Raw genomic sequence first — 16,917 nt, 5'->3', positions numbered from 1 at the left:
CACACACACACACACACACACACACTCCCGCTATTTATATCCTCCATTAAGTTATTCCTGCTTTTCCAAGTGAAGTGAAGTTTTGGTTTGCTGGGGGCTAGCTGAGTTTAATGAGAAAGTGGAACAGAAATCAATGAAGGGGACAGTCTCATCAAGACTGAAAAAATTAATCATAAAAATTGACTCAAATCTTATTCAAGTCATTCAGCTTCAGGAGCAGTTAGATTAGTTGTTAACTGAAGTAAAGCATTTTCATTAAGTGGCAGCTCTGTCAATAGATTTGTCTTTAAATAATAGTTTCAAACACAAAAAAAACATCAAACAACTTTTTTGTTTGTACTAAATGAACTGATGTTCTACTGCCTACTGCTAACTAATATAAGCTTTAGCTAATACTTAAAAAAAAGTACTTTTGGTTTAGGGATGCACGATTTTAAAATTCTCAATTTTAAAATAATTGATAAAGAGATAATATTAAAATTCTACACTATCAAAACACTAAAAATTAAAACCAATTGTTTTAAATGGTGAAGTGAATTTAGCCATCACAGCATTATAATGTACAGTATTGCTACAGATTTGCTAAAAATTACATTTAACAGTGTTATTAATTTATTTTTTTAAAGATGAACTAAGTGTTGACTTCTGTTGACTGATATTGAGATATTGTGCATCCCTTCTTTGGCTTTCCTTGCTTTATTTCTTGGTCACACGTTATTTTAAGGTGTCCTTGTTACAGTAATTATACAATAATAAGTACTGAGTAATATTAATTAACTTCATGTACTTACTACATATGGTTAGTGTTAGGATAAGGGTTTGGTTTAGGGTTACTTACATGTAATTATACATAATTGTTATTATAATAGTAAGTACATGTAACGTGTAACAAGGACACCTTAAAAAAAAAAGTGTTACCTATTCCTCTTTTGACAAAACAACTTACCTGACATTACTTCATCTTTGTCTCCAGGTCGAAGCGGAAGGTCCTGGGCCGCAAGGAATCCGAAGAGGACTGTTCACGACGTCCTTTATCCCCACCGGCCACCCCTACAGGAACGGCCCCCGGCTTGACTTCCTCTCTGTCACGGCAAATGGGCTCCGTCCAGCGCAGCCTGCGCAAATCCGCAACAAGCAGCGACACCTTCAAGGCCCTCCTGCTGAAGAAAGGCAGTCGCTCCGAGACCAGCTTCCGCATGTCTGCTGCAGAGATGCTGCGCAGCACCGACCCACGCTTTCAGAGAACTCGCTCTCTCGACTCCTCATTCGATCCAGCATCTCCAACGGGCGAGAGCCCCTGCTCTTCACCAGGCCGGAACAAGAGGACGCCCGAGGACTGGGCACGCAACGAGGGAATGTTTTCAACATCCCCAACGTTAATCGGTCCGAAGTACGGCCGATCTCGCACACCGCCCTCCGCCGCCAGCAGCAAGTATAACACCCGCAGCCGGATCCTCAGCAGCCCCATGACTGTTATTTGCGAGAGGGATGGGGAACTCACCGACTGTGAAGACCCATGCCCTGTTCCTCCATCAAACATGCCCCTTCCCATCTCTCAGGACTCCAACAGCACTTTATGTAAGCAGAGCAGCAGTTAGGATACCAAACGGCTCCTTGGCAAAGGCAGAACGCCTTCTCGGCACCAGAGATTGACTGAGGGCAGAAGACCAGGAGAGGCTGAACTCTAGAAGGTCTTGCCGCCCGCTAATCCAGGCAGCACTGTCTGATGTTGTAGTGTGGGCTAAGTCTTGTGGATCTAAGGTAGATCAAGCAGTCAGCTCAAGCAGTAGACGAGATACTGCTGTATCTGTAGCTCTTCAGAAAAAAAGTAACCAATCCAATCCAATCTGACCTTCTTTTCGGAGAGAACTCCGCTTTCAGTGGCAATACTAGACTCATCTTTCCAAAGCTTAGCAATTACTTCTTTTATGTTGTTCAGCTTTTTATTTCCATTCTTAAGCAGTAACAGTCAGATTTGTGTGGGGTTTTTTTTTTTTTTTTGGTGAAGCAGTTAACGAAAGTTGTAATGAAGGAATTACTATGTGACTACTTGTTTTGGCTGTAGTAGTTCAAGTTGATGGATATTTTGTGGTGCGTCACATCTCAAACTTCAGCGAGGCAGCTCTGTCAGCGCCTTACCGCTTGAGTACGCCGGTCTTCAAAGACCCAAGATAAATAGCACACCGACCGATTCCTACAAGTGGGTATCTTTCCAACGGAAGTGTCTGGAATGGAAATTGAATTGGGATTGGAGTAACGAAGGCTTGTTTGTGGAAGCATTTATGTTTGGTTTTTGGTGTGTAGGTTTGCACTGTGTTCATCGTCTTCTTTTATTTGTCATTTAAAAAGCATTGTGTCTGTGTTGGTTATTTTAAAAAGTGAATTCCGACATCTTACTTGAAACAAATGTTTACTTGTAATTGTTTTGGTTACCAAAGAGCCGAACGGGACACTCTTAACTTGCTGAAATGTGAGGGCGTTTTTCAGCCCGAGTTCTGTTCTGTTAACATCTAGCGAAAGTAACCGCTTAATGACTAATCCTCCTGTTTACCTGTCAAGCGTTTTCTTTTCTGTGCAGTTTTATAATGTTTTTTTATGTATATACCTACAGAAATGTTAAGTAACACCTGATCTTATTTTCAAAGAATTTGTACATTTTTAGAAACCTTTGCTAGGAGTGGCTTCCTTTTGTAGAGTATTTATTTTAGAATAGCCAGAATGTGGTTTGATATACTGTATCTGGAAGTGAGCTTTTTGAGAGGGAGGTGAATGAGGTGTGATTAGACGGGACCTCCTACAGATTTGTGGTCTTTAAATTCAGATTCACCGGACATAGAACTTCTATTTTGTTCCTTAACCCATTCTACTGATGGAAACACGGATCAGAAAAACAACGATGGAAAAGAGGAAGCAAGCTGCTAACCCTCTAGAGTATGTCTCTGTAATAAAACATGGTGATATTTAAAAATTGCCCATCTGTCTTGTCTCAGTCTTTGATTCACTGCCACCTGTCAGCCGCCAGCCCAAACCACAATCTCATTAGTGCTGTCACTATAACACCCACAGCCGTACAATAGCTCCAGAGGCTTTGCAGGGTCATCAACCCCACTTTCTGTCCTACTGACCGTCATTTAAAGCTCGATACAGTGACCTGGACCAATCTGATCTTTAGAGGTTCTATCACGACAGACGTCATGAATCCTTGTTTATGATTCGGCTGCAACAGAGAGATGGAAGTAAGCCCCTTGTTTCTCCACATGCACATCATCTTTTGTGCTGAGCTTGTGAATATGATATTCAGGCAACCGTTACCTCGAAAATAAACCTGATGATGGTGCAGAGTGTGTGTTTGGCCTTGTAAGAGTTCTCTAGCACCTGAGGTTATGTCCTTTATCAGATAAAGTACTTTTTTTTCTCTGTCTGGATCTGTTAGTAGTTTAAAATGACCAAAATAAAAATAAATTCACGACATGTCTGTTTATGACTGAAACCTACATGTAACTTTGATTTTATATATGTGACCCTGGACCACAAAACCAGTCATAAGTCGCACAGGTATATTTGTAGCAATAGCCAAAAATACATTGTATGGGTCAAAATTATCGATTTTTCTTTTATGCCAAAAATCATTAGGATATTAAGTAACGATCATGTTCCATGAAGATATTTTGTAAATTTCCTACCGTAAATATATTAAAACTTAATTTTTGATTAGTAATATGCATTGCGAAGACCTTCATTTGGACAACTTTTTTTTTTTTTTTTTTTTTGCAGCCTAAGATTCCAGACTTTCAAATTGTTGTATCTTGGCCAAATATTGTCCTATCCTAACATACCACATATCAATAATACAGCTTATTTATTCAGCTTTCAGATGACGCATAAATCTCAATTTCAAAAAATTGACCCTTATGACTGGTTTTGTGGTCCAGGGTCACAAATGTTGTTACTATGATCATTTCTCAAATGTGCGTAAAGTATTCCTTAGAATTCATCATACAAATACAGAATTGAATAGTGCTATAAAAGTACATTATGAAAAGAAAAAAAAAACTCCTAGGACTGCGGTCCTGAAACTGCAGTCTCAGGTGTGGCAGCATCATACTACTCATTCATGCCAGCAGAGCTTTTGGCAAGATGCGTTCGGTTATATTTTTTTAACCACTAGATGGCCGCGTTTAAAAATGTACAGGTTATTTTAAGACCAAAATGACTAAATACAAGTTGTCAAGTTAATACTAATACAATGTTATTGTTCCCTTAAATTATTAGATTCAAGATTCAGTGCAGTATAAAAAGCTCAAAATACAGATGACATTATACATATTTCACATTTAAAAAAAGTTAAACTCAAGTCATGCAGTACTTGATCCTAAGACATTATTAGTGACATTGCAAACAGTGAGATTTAGGCAATGTGTCAGTCTGACAGCTAATTAGAAGTTATTTCAACATTCTTTTTGTATAATTTCGCAGTTAACTGTCGGTACCTAAAAATGTTGCTGTAAAATATTGGTCAGATATACAATTAGTACAGTGTTAAATTCTCATATAAAAACATTCAGGCACTTGCGGTACATAGTAAACAAAGCATCTGCACAATAACTATTGTTAAGTTCAAACAAATAAATTGACCTCCTCCTTCATTCACATCATAATGCATGACCATTTGATCGTTAGGACTTTTATTCCTCATCTTTGATCAGCCATACTTCATTCCTGCGGTTGGTCAGTTTGAAGGGGCTGTCATATCCCGCTCTGTAAAACGGAGCCTCCTTGAATTTCATCCCATCCCTCTTGAGGCTCTCTATCAGTTTCAGAAGCTCAGCACGGCTGCTCTCACTGTTAGCAAAGCCTCCATAGGTCCTGCAAAAAAACAAGGCCAAGCTAACATGAAGCTATGACAACAATATTATTTTAAACTAGAGAATGCAGTAATGTAGATGTTCCAAGATACTCGGTTTGACCTAGATATAAAATCCCTTGAAAAATAAATTGCCATTCAAAAGTTTAGAGTAACAAGTTTGAATGTTTATAAAATAATTATCTTATGCTTAGTAAGACTGCATTTATTTGATCAAATAAATAGTTAAAACAGTAATATTGTGAAATATTAAAATTTAAAATAACTGTTTGTCCTGTTTTAATAAAACTAAAAAACTTCCTGAGATGGCGAAGCTGAATTTTCAGCAGTCATCACTCCAGTCTTTAGCGTCACATGATGCTTCAGAAATCATTCTAATATGCTGATTTTGTGGCCAAGAAACATTTTTTATTATCAGTGTTGAAAAGTTGTACTGCTTAATATTTTTATGAAAACTGCATTGTTTTATTCAGGATTCACTGATAAAAACTGAAGCACCATTTACTTGAAATAGATTTTTTATTTTTATTTTTCAAAATTCTAAATGTTCTTATTGTCATTTAATGCATCCTTGCTTTAAAAAAATCTACAATTTGAAAGCCCTCATCACAAACATACCTCACAAAAACCGTGACCTCTTTTCTGTTCTCGATGAAAGCATCTGGATCAGTGGGTTTGGGTGGGTCAGCCTGATGTTCCTCAGGGATGTAGAAGGACACAGTGAAGGTGCTTTCACAAGCGGGTCCAGCACCAGGCTCAATCATACAGCTCACTGGTGCCGTCATCTCCACCTTACACTCTGATACATGACGTACAGGAAAAGCACTCGAATAAAGCCGATATCCGAGGTGGTTCATTAATTAAAAGGTGCGGAAACATGCACTGTTCTTAGTGTCTGAAATATCTGCTAAAAAATATCTGATATTTTGCAAGTAGAGTGTCATCTGGTGAATCATTAACACAGTTTACTCTGTGGGAACACAACCTGTCACATGCTTTTTATTGTTATAAAAGCATATCCAGATGTGATTCATTGCAGTCATGTAGCTCACAGAAAACCTTAATTTACACATAACCGAATTTTGGCTTTATGCATGAGATTTCTCACCCATAAACAAAGGCCCAAAATGTGACAATAATGGCTGAAAGTACTCATCTTGAATGTCTACTACAGAAAAATCTTCTTTCTAGTCCTCTACAGGAACATGACCACTTACTCTTGTCATTATTCCCCTGAATGTATTTGAAGAGTCTTCTGAAGCCTGTGCTTAAGGCCGGGTCCTGCTCCATGCCAGTCACAGCTGTGCTGACCCAGTTTGTTGTGTGGTAAGTGCGGACCTCATAGTCTTCACCCTGAAAAGCATTTATTCATCAAATATGACTGGAAACATTTGAGCCATTAAACAACATCCAACCACAAGAAACAAGGTCTGCTTTAAACTAGACATGAGCAGACCACATTAAAAAAAATAAGCATTAGCTCTGCTAATAAGCAATAAGTAAATATTAACAAATCCAAAGTCTGGAAGGTTTCTGGCAAAATCACAGATGAACACTCACACACTAACCTTACTCTGTTGAGCAGTGAATTTTGGGTGCTGGAGTCCAGAAGAAAAGAAAGTTTGACCGATGGCTTTAAGCATCTTCACTGTAATGCTGTTCAAAATTAAAAAATGTAATAACAAGAGTTGCAATCAATTTAGAAATGGCTCTACATCAGAATGAAGCTCCACACCTGACACCAGATTAATCTTTGTAATGACTTAATATTTTAACCTAAAATATCTTTATACATTTGTATAAAGGGCGTGGGAAAAATTGGGAGATATTTATTTTTCCCTACAACATTGAGTGAATTCCCATTTTAGAACATGTCCAGTACGTTTGGTCGTAAATTGGATTGTATAGTACTCTAACATGATTATGACAAGGCTATCAATATGTATGAACTATTCTAGCTACTAATTAAATGTTAATACAACTTAAATCAGTTAGTTTAAATTTTGACATGCTGTAAGCAGTAAATACCTCGCCACACTGAGGAAAAGTACACACTAGCGGTCATGTTTTTCCCTCATACACGACTTAATAAAAAGTGCACACGGATGAATATTGGCGACGTCTTTCCAAATGTTGCCAAATTGCGCTGAAATCAAACTACTACTATTTTATACACTTAAGTTCTGAGATTGCAGTGGTAAATAAACTCACCTGTCCGCCGTTGGGCGCTTAAATGCAAACGCAGTAGCCTATATACAGTCACAGACAGGCGTGTTATAACTTCTAGATGAAGAAGATGCAGTTACGGACGCTATGTAACAAGTCTCCGCTTAAGTAACACTTACACTGACACTTCCGTGTTTTTATGTTACATCACGCATGAGAAGGCTCCGATTGGTTGTGACGAATATGTAAATAAAGAAGGGCACGACCCAGCAACTCTACACTACTCTGGGGAAGAAAAATTACATCAGTGCCCTTTGCAACAATGGGACAAAATATTAGAAATAAAATAGCGGATGTACATGATTTACTGTAAGTTTTATTAAATCTAAAGCATTTTTGAACATTCACAAATAGTGATTTATAGTAGTTACTTTGCAGTAAATAAGGTCAACTAGAGTCAGGTTGCAAACACTATTACTTAAAAGCCATACATTTTTCATCATCACATCAATACTTTAGTACAAACTAATTGTTAATTGCAGACACACATAATCTGAAATATTCCACTCACACTAGACACAAAAACCTGTAAACTTTTTGTCAGAGGAACATCCCCCGTGTGCAAGAGATTGTGTGTAACTTGTCCAAAAATGACAATATTGAATCACTAATAAGCATTAACTACGATATCAACATAAATTTAACCCTAAAGTGTTCTTACAAAGCACTGCAACTTTCAACATGACCTAAGCACCATAAACCTGTGACAAAAATTCATACAAATAAAAACATACAAGCTGTTATTAAATGGATCTCCCTGTTGGTTACTTCATCTTCAGAGCCGTGTTTTTCCTCCGTGGGGGCTCTCTCTGAACCTGTCTGGCTCGGGCACCGAACCCCAGGGACTGAAGAGATTCGGTGAGGAAGCGTTGAGTGGGAGATACGCACAGCATTATCAGAAGCTTGGCATCCCCTCCTGTGGACAGGAAAAGACGTCAAAAGGATGGTCAGGTGAGGCTTGGAAGGGAAGAATGTAGGTAGGCCTTGTCTATGGCACTTTTAAAGTGGCATGTTAAAACCTGACTTGTTGAACAGGTTTTAACTGTGGTTCAAATAAAAGCAAAGGAAACTCACGTCACGCACTATATACAAGGAAAAAATATTACAAAATCTTTATTCAGAGGCCAATGAGTGCAAAAAGTATGCATTTCAAGTTCATAATTTATTTAACAGGGACAAAGGATGTCCACGACTGCCCCAGAATTAAGTCAAGTCAAATTTACTTATATAGTGCTTTTGACAACAATATACATTTACAAGTCATCTACAGAAAATTAGAGAGCTAAATTTAATATGTGGTCCCTGGGCAGGCAAAAGGAACATATGGCATTATTAAAACATTTGTAGAGAAATAATAATAATAATAATAATATACATAAATCATTATATCTAATATTTACCTGATATCTAGTATTTTTATCATTTTCAAAATAAGTTGTCCTATTATAAATGGCATGTGCAAAATGCGGCAGCGTGGGCTCCACCACTCCTTCTGAGACACCCGCTGGACATCCTGTCTGGCATTCTGCAGACGACGAGCTGCAACACACATAAATTACACCTTTATTAAAAAGGTGATTAGCTCTTTTAACTTTAGAGCGGAACTACAGAGGCCATATTGAGCATTATGATTTGTCCCATATCCATTCATTTTATAGAATTATACGTCTTCTGCCCATATGTTTGTGATGCTACACACCTGAATCCAATGGCAACCAATGGCCAGTGCTATCTTGAGAAACCTTTGGAATGAGCATTGGGCTCTCTTTTTAAAGTAGCAAGAAAGTGCTTAAGTGTGTGTGTGTGTGTGTGTGTGTGTGTATGTGAAGATAACTAATCCAGTGGGTGTGTGAGAAAATGGAGCTGTTTGAATGATTGTTTGTGTGTGCGTCTTCAGATAATACGCTCGGTCTCACTTAACAGCCATAACCGCGTGTGCTGCAGATAGCGACGTATGGCTTGAGAGAACATTACAGCTTCAAAACCTATGAGTTGGGGCACTCTTGAAGAAACACTGTATATCATACCTAGAGCCAGTGCATCTGGGCTTTTGGAGGTGACTGTGAGAGTGACGATGAAATGAGATCTGGAGGAGTCCATGTGCACCAGGGTGGGACTGTGAGATCTTAGTTTTAACACACAATTGATCAGCTGCATTACCTCTGCAGAGCTCCGCACCAACCTGACACACACACACACACACGTCAAGTCAAACACATGCAAACCCGTGACAGCCATGTGTGCATGCAGCAAAAGCTCAAAGTACAATGAAAAAGGTCAAACAAAAAATAAATGCTGATTGTAAACTTACAGTAAATGCAACCCACACATGCATTAATGCACCCAAAAATATCTAAACAGTACCAAAACTGTTTAATATATCGCACAAAAGAGATCAAAATGTCCCAAACATCAAATATTATTTATCAAAATTACCACAAACTGCATAGATCAATTAATAATGCAAAATTATTAACATGACATAAGCTGAATAGAAAAAATGCTTTGACATAAACAACAATATATATGGAAAGCATACTCTCTTCCCTTTTGAAAGTTGTTAATTTGGTAAATCTGTGTAAAAGTGGTTATTTTCTACATATACCTATACATTTTTCAGAATGTATAATTATTGTATTATAAACAAACATGAATTAACAATGAACAAGTGTTATTTTAATATAATTGAGATACTATTTTTTATTAATATTCAGAACTAGTTTTTTTATCATTTTGTTTTCATTTTAATTTCAGTTGAAGTTTTAGTAATTTTGTCATGTCTTTGTTTTCATTTTTTATGTCTGTATAGTTTTTATTAATTTTTATATATTTTATTTTAATTTTTATATATTATCTTTTAGTTACTTTAGTACTTCATGTTAAACTAAATGAAAAAAATATATATATGTTTTTAGTTTTAGTTGTATTTAACTATAATAACCCTGCAGTAAACAATTGTATATGTATAACTTAGATTAATAAGGCTTTAAAAATAGTTGTTATTTTATGATTCCTAATGCATTAACTAATGTTAACAAACTGAAACCTTGAAAGCTCAGTGTTTCCCACAGACTTACACTCTATTTGTGGCGGCATACATATGCAAATTCATTCTCTGCCAGCAGGAGGCGCTTAGAGCTGGAGAAATAGAGGTTTCCCCGGTAAAGGCTGTACACAAAGCAGCGCTCCGCTCACAAATGCTGCTTTATCAGACATTAAATGCAAGATGAAATGAAAATGACATCCAAAATTTTCTGAAGACAGTCGGTTTCCTTCAGAAATACAGTGATATAAAAACACCCGCACCGGGTTTCGATTTTGAAACGTGCAGTGCTCATGTTTATTCAACGAAGCCAAAGCCTTTTGGAAAATCTATTTGTGCCGTTCAGTTTTGATATTGTGGCGGGCCGCCACAAATAACTCAATGTATGGGAAACACTGAAGCTGATAACTTTTGTTATCCTATGCATGATTATATAGTTAGTGGCACTTTATTATTTGAACTGACCATTGTATTTTGTAAAACTGTTCAAATACAATAAGTTGAAAGGTGTGATATGTTGTATCTTCATGCTGACTGCTGTGACTCACTCATATGTTAGGCAGGGCACCTCACTGGTGCCTGTGCTGGTGGTGATGACCTCTCTCTTTACCCCAACTGTCGCCCCATCTTCATCTCTGGCCAGCAGGTCCAGAACTTCATTATAATAGACCTCCACCACTGACATCTCCACCGTATGACTGTCCGCTGGCTTCTCAGAGATCAGCCTGGAACATTTATCAGTACAGATAGACTTAATGTTGTGATTTTGTAGATAAATGAAACGTGTAGTGATTTTAACTGTGAGCCGAGGCTTACTTGAATAGCTCATTGGCTGCTTTTGGAATGATGCCCTGTTGAGAGTCCTGCACTGCAGCTGTGGGATCCTCAGATCGGGAGCCAATCATTGTGTGTGTCTTTCCACTGCCCGTTTGGCCATATGCCATGATACATACATTATACCTGAAATGAAGAAGAGATCTTTTTGTATATAAATATTATATACTTACTCATTTCATCACAGTATCTTCCCTAAAAGTAATAGTGAATATTTAAACTTGGTTGTATTAAATAGGACACTTACCCATCAAGTAGAGATGTTAGAAGTGGTTTCACCTCCTCAAACACAGTCTCTTGGCTGTCTTCTGGACCATGTACTCTGCAAATCCCAAAAAATCACAAACACATGCTACATTATCCACCACCAAAGCTCCCATCTTAAATGTTTACATTTTATGCAGAGTCTCAATACCTCTCAAACTCAAATATTTTGTTCATTACAGGACTTGAGGTTTTGGCACCGTTCACAAAAACAGAGTCCTGCAAAACAAGGGTGGTCAGAGAGTGTAGGCTGTAATACTAGGCCATTACAATTTTATAGATCTTATAAACACTACAAACAATCAGTTCACTCACATCATTGATCGCCTGCACTACTGCTTCACGTGATGAAGATCTTAAAAAGGAAAATGAGATTTAGTACACCTACAAGACATACCGCATTCCCAAAGCAAGTGGTTTCTGTATGAAATATTTTCATTTAAATTCAATCACAATTTATTATTAATTTAGTAAATTAGATTGAATTTCAATTATGTAAATTCAACATTTTTATTAATTTAATATGCATTAATCTACCACTATTCATTAAATATGTATTTTGATTACATTACCCATTGGTTGTGGGTGATCCTGGGATGTGATCAAAGTGTAGAATTGGACGCACCCTGCAGTGAACTCTGATATTCCCCCTCAGCTCCTACAGAGAGAAATGTGTTTATTTTTAGTTTAACTGAATCATCCTGAATGCTTACACAGTCATTTTTAAGGAAACTGGTCTAAAATACTTTAAATATTCATAACTGAAATATTCAAGGTTCAAAAACATTAGCCACCACAGCAGGTGATAACATAATGTCATATCCAATGTACTCCCTAATAAATGGCAAAATGTTAAATCTATAGATACATTAAGAACAGTAAATCAAATCAGAGAACCACATACGTACAACCAGGGTGTTGTGGAGCAGCCTCCTCCTCGCCCGCTCCTCTCTGCACCTCTCCTTCTCTTCCTGTAAAGAGCGTTCAAGTGCGGTCACCTGAACCCGGAGCTCTGCAGAAAACAAAATGGGAAAAAAAATCTTCACAACTATCTATTTGTGTACATTAACATATGAATGCGCAAAGCAATGCAGGATCAATTGTGTTAACATATAGAAACCACTAATCCATGTGACACTGCAGTCAGAAAGTTTAATGATTTGACTATAGAAAAAAAGTGATTGAGCAATGTTGTCGGAAGCCAAAGAAAAAAACTGAATGAGAAAATACTTGACAGAACCAAAACAAGCCACATTTTACAATATGAAACATTGTGTAAATCACTTATTTTTTTTCTACAGTAACACTGTCCAATAGCCACAGTACACCAAATAAACAAGTGTTTTCAGCTTGTTATCTTTTAGGATCCTAAAGCATGATGTGAATGTGAGGGGAAAATGGCAAAATACAGGTCAAATGTCCCAATGTCCCTTCACGTCAATGCGATTATGTCTGCAATCGTCCACAAGTAGGCATGAAAGGGACAAACTGGTGCAAACGTACAGACTAATTACAAACTAAACAACTCACAAGTTTGGTCAAAATTTACACACTTTTTGACACAAAATGAACATTAAATTATCTTTATGCAACTCAGTTCTAGTGACCGCTTAGAACACTAAATTGAAGGTTACCTACATCTGTGTGACCGCTGGATGACTAATGTTCAGAAAAAAGGTGACTATATTTAATAACAGCCCAACATTTAGTAGTAACAAACAAGATACTCAAAAGTTTCTGGTTAATAAATCTTTGTTTGCACTTATTATTTTTGAATGTTTACAATAACAAACTAAACTGTGACTGGTTTAATAAATTCTAGGTTTATATACTTTTTTAATTGTTGATAGTTGATAGTGCCACGTGAAGTAAATGTGTGTCAACATCTAAATGCAAAGAAATTTATATTAAATTAATTCCACCAAACATCACTGGAAACAATAATGGTAGTGATCAATACAATATCAAAAGCCAAACTTATATAATGACAGTGGGAAAACGCAAACAAATATCACCATGTACTGTAATCTTTGAATGTATGCTTAAAAGCTTTTTGTCAGGAAGATTTTTTCATTTGCACTTTGAGATACAGTGACACAAGGGATAAGATCCACAGGCCCTGCGGGAGGCTTGTCACCATGGTGTGCAGGTGACGCACAGGACACATAACCTCACTGTCCCTGCTGACAGAAGCTTTTCCTGGAGGAGAGGCTGGGGGTGGGGAAGTGTGGATAATCTCTGAACACTGCACCACATACCTACTGTCACAACACGGCTGCTTTCGTGATAGAGAAGGAGACAGATGAAGGAAGAGACAGATGGGGAAGAATGAAGGGAATGAGAGCAGAAGATTAAATAGAAGAGGAGATGGAGGTTCAGAGTTGAAGTGTATGTGCACGTAATTAATGAATGAGATTCATTAAGTGTATTTGGAGACACAAATATTCATAGACAATACAGATGAACTGATATACTGGTATTTGAGTTCACACTCACTCTGAAGGTCATCACTTTGGAAATCCTGAATAGCATTTCTGGCAGTGCCCACACATTCAAACAGCTGCTTGCTTTGTTCCTCCAGCTCTTTAGCAAACCCCACGTAGATGGTAAAAACATCCCTCAAGTCCTGTTTCAGCATCTGAGAGCAACACGGAGCACATGATGATGAAATGAGCAGCATTGAAATGCAATGTTTTTTTGCCATCAAAGCAGTGTTTTTGCCATCACCTGAACTTCAGACAGAAGTTTGGAGAGAGCTGTGTGTGTGGACTTCTGCACCTTCCGCTGCTGCTGATGTTTCTGTCTCTGGACATGGATTTCCTCCTTCCTCTCATGGCGGAGTTTACCTAGACACTTGAAAAGGTTAAGGAAAGGTCAATGGGGAACAAATACAAACTGATCAGAGCATTTACATAGTTTTTTCACCTTACAAAAAACATTGTGGAGATGGTAATTCTATGGTATTTTGATACACACTACCATTAAAAAGTCTGGAGTCTAAGATTTTTTTAAATTATTTTTAAAGGCTGTATTTATTTTATCAAAAATATTGTGAAACATTATTACAAATTAAAATGACTTTTTCTATTTTAATATATATTTAAAAATCTATTTTATTCTTGTGATGGGAAAGCTGAATTTTCAGCAGCCATTACTTCAGTCTCCAGTGTCACATAATCCTTAAAAAGTATTTTAATATGCTGATTTGGTGCTTAAGAAACTTTTTTTTATTATTATTATTAATTTTGAAAACAGTTTTAATATTTCTCAGAGAGTCTTTGTTGAACATAAAGCTCAGGAAGAGCAGCATTTATTAGAAACAGAAATATTTTGTAACAAACATGTTGACTCTCATTTTTGATTAGTTTAATGCATCTAACTGAATAAAATTATTAATTTCTTTAAAAAAATCAATCATTTATCATAACACAAAATGATTATCATATCTATACATCATGGTATTTGGATTGCACTCATATCTACTTCAAATATTATCATAATATTTTCATAATATTTTTGTAGGTGGATCTCCAACCAAAGGTATATTTCTGGTCTGTACTTCATACAGATATTAAGCACGTGAGTAAATTAGGTGAGACTGGCGAGCACCTGTTGCCTGTCTGCAAGCCACTCATCTTGCAGTGAAACCATCTGGCAGGCCAAACTCTTAAATGCGGTGGAGGGTCGAACCCCATTAGAGGAGTTTGATGCATTTCACACAGAATTTGCATCATCCATACCTCAGCGAGTCTCAAATGAAGGAGAGCGTTCTCTGTTTCCAACTCCAAAATACGCTCCTCTTTACTCTGAAAGGAGAAAGAAAGAGAGGGCCTTATTGTTACATTTAAGTATATAACTATACAAAATAGATGTAATAGTACAACGTATTTTTTAAATAAAAACGATACAAGTTCAATAAATTACAAAATTCAACTGATCATCAATCATTCTCTATCCTCTAGCCTAGCATACCTGACACAACTGTGGCTTACAATCATAGCGAGTTGCCTACCTACACAACACATCTGGGCATCATAGGTCGTTCAAATGAGCCTACAAAACACAAAAGGCTGTCTATCCTAGGTCAGCAGCTCACTATAGATTTTGAGACACAGCCTCCCTTAAGAAAATACAAACAATTATGGCGGATATACCATGGAACACTAATAGTATGGGATGATAATACTATAGTATTTTGATATAGGCCTATAGACCATGGTACTGAATAATTACCCTATTCATATACCAAGGTATTTACATAGTATTCAAATACACGCCAAAGAATATCATAATATCACCAAAGTACTCTACTGCATAATAATAACATTACTTTTTATTGTTACATTTAAGTATATAACTATACAAAATAGATGTAATAGTACAACGTATTTTTTAAATAAAAACGATACAAGTTCAATAAATTACAAAATTCAACTGATCATCAATCATTCTCTATCCTCTAGCCTAGCATACCTGACACAACTGTGGCTTACAATCATAGCGAGTTGCCTACCTACACAACACATCTGGGCATCATAGGTCGTTCAAATGAGCCTACAAAACACAAAAGGCTGTCTATCCTAGGTCAGCAGCTCACTATAGATTTTGAGACACAGCCTCCCTTAAGAAAATACAAACAATTATGGCGGATATACCATGGAACACTAATAGTATGGGATGATAATACTATAGTATTTTGATATAGGCCTATAGAAGACCATGGTACTGAATAATTACCCTATTCATATACCAAGGTATTTACTTAGTATTCAAATACACGCCAAAGAATATCATAATATCACCAAAGTACTCTACTGCATAATAATAACATTACTTTTTGTGGGTGGCTTCACACAAAAACAAAACGAATATGGAGGTCATAGGCCTAGAGGTCTAGTAACTTATTATATTAATTATATTATATTATAAGGATATAGCAATTTCTAAAATTATTATCGGCTCAAAACAAATAATATAGCAATAAATCATAACGACAGTAGTCTGTAAATCAAATGCAATCAAAGCGACACAAACAGATTACGTTATTTACCAGCCCACCTGTTCTTTGACATTCAGACAATATAAGAGGAAACTCACCCGTAGTTTGTGCTCTAGAAGATGGACTTGATGTGCAAAAATCTGGTCTCGATTGATAAAGAGCGGCATTGTGAATGAGAGTCAGAACAAGACGTTAAATGAAGAATTTATTGCTCAGTAGAGACAGTACATGATGAGCTCGTGCGTGGTTTCTCAGAGGTGTAATCCGATTACCTGCCTGCGCACACTAGCCTATTTGGCGTCGTCCTGTTCGGTGCTTTCTGATCTATATTTAACATTTCATATAGTGTGTCATTGCTTTGAGTACAATGTATGATACTGTCTGTGCATTTATTAACAATGTGGGCGTCATATGTGCATTTTGACTGGTTTAAAACCCTTTTGACTTCATGACAACAATCAGACCTGTACTACTAGACTGACAGTTGAGACTCAACAGGCAAGATGAAGAGCTTGTCATCAGCGCCATTGAGATTTGGCGCCCTCTATTGGTTACTTTGTTAATTGTCCGCGACGCTGTCATCTCTCACAGTAAGGTGACATGAGGTAATATGAGGCTGATAAGGTTGAAACCACATCATAGTTGTTTAAGATTCAGTTTACAATTAATGTAAACTGATCTAAGCAG

The 16,917-nt window shown here is 37.0% G+C and overlaps 3 protein-coding genes across 5 annotated transcripts in view; 1 reads left to right on the top strand and 2 right to left on the bottom strand.

Moving 5' to 3' along the window:
* LOC107732633 (NHS-like protein 1) overlaps positions 1-3,544 on the top strand; it is a 117,202-nt gene extending 113,658 nt beyond the window's left edge. For all 3 annotated transcript variants that reach the window (XM_016544030.1, XM_016544032.1, XM_016544031.1), the window contains one exon: positions 974-3,544. In XM_016544030.1, the coding sequence (XP_016399516.1) occupies positions 974-1,598 (625 nt within the window). In that variant the 3' untranslated portion in view covers positions 1,599-3,544. The remainder of the gene's footprint in view (positions 1-973) is intronic.
* Positions 3,545-3,908: 364 nt separating this feature from the next.
* LOC107732635 (heme-binding protein 2-like) lies at positions 3,909-7,242 on the bottom strand. The gene is made up of 5 exons (XM_016544034.1): positions 7,076-7,242; positions 6,433-6,520; positions 6,082-6,217; positions 5,483-5,663; positions 3,909-4,866 (listed from the first exon to the last, which is right to left on the bottom strand). Exons 2-5 carry the CDS (start codon positions 6,505-6,507, stop codon positions 4,686-4,688), a joined length of 573 nt encoding a protein of 190 aa, XP_016399520.1. The 5' UTR covers positions 6,508-6,520; positions 7,076-7,242; the 3' UTR covers positions 3,909-4,685.
* Positions 7,243-7,854: 612 nt separating this feature from the next.
* On the bottom strand, positions 7,855-16,717 carry LOC107732626 (kinesin-like protein KIFC1). Its single transcript, XM_016544024.1, has 14 exons — positions 16,329-16,717; positions 14,972-15,037; positions 13,959-14,084; positions 13,728-13,869; positions 12,140-12,243; positions 11,804-11,889; positions 11,547-11,586; positions 11,383-11,450; positions 11,215-11,289; positions 10,950-11,093; positions 10,682-10,858; positions 9,118-9,272; positions 8,558-8,629; positions 7,855-8,006 (listed from the first exon to the last, which is right to left on the bottom strand). The coding sequence occupies exons 1-14, from the start codon at positions 16,395-16,397 to the stop codon at positions 7,855-7,857; spliced, it is 1,476 nt and encodes a 491-aa protein (XP_016399510.1). The 5' UTR covers positions 16,398-16,717.
* Positions 16,718-16,917: the final 200 nt, after the last annotated feature.

The sequence above is a fragment of the Sinocyclocheilus rhinocerous genome, unplaced genomic scaffold, assembly GCF_001515625.1.
Source record: "Sinocyclocheilus rhinocerous isolate Xijiao unplaced genomic scaffold, SAMN03320098_v1.1 scaffold1542, whole genome shotgun sequence".
Lineage (NCBI taxonomy): Eukaryota > Metazoa > Chordata > Actinopteri > Cypriniformes > Cyprinidae > Sinocyclocheilus > Sinocyclocheilus rhinocerous.
The sequence above is the reverse complement of the archived record's forward strand: the minus strand, read 5'-3'. Positions and strand labels throughout refer to the sequence as shown.

What these genes read in the sequence shown, in the direction of transcription:
- LOC107732626 (XM_016544024.1), bottom strand. Translation starts at nt 16,397, where the DNA reads ATGCCGCTCTTTATCAATCGAGACCAGATTTTTGCACATCAAGTCCAT. An exon ending in CTAACATCTCTACTTGATGG is followed by an intron (nt 11,094 to 11,214) that starts GTAAGTGTCCTA and finishes TCTTCATTTCAG; the next exon opens with GTATAATGTATGTATCATGG. An exon ending in CCCAGATGCACTGGCTCTAG is followed by an intron (nt 8,630 to 9,117) that starts GTATGATATACA and finishes TGTGTGTTGCAG; the next exon opens with CTCGTCGTCTGCAGAATGCC.
- LOC107732635 (XM_016544034.1), bottom strand. Translation starts at nt 6,507, where the DNA reads ATGCTTAAAGCCATCGGTCAAACTTTCTTTTCTTCTGGACTCCAGCAC. An exon ending in TCACTGCTCAACAGAGTAAG is followed by an intron (nt 6,218 to 6,432) that starts GTTAGTGTGTGA and finishes AATGCTTTTCAG; the next exon opens with GGTGAAGACTATGAGGTCCG. An exon ending in GAGGTCACGGTTTTTGTGAG is followed by an intron (nt 4,867 to 5,482) that starts GTATGTTTGTGA and finishes GTTTTTTTGCAG; the next exon opens with GACCTATGGAGGCTTTGCTA.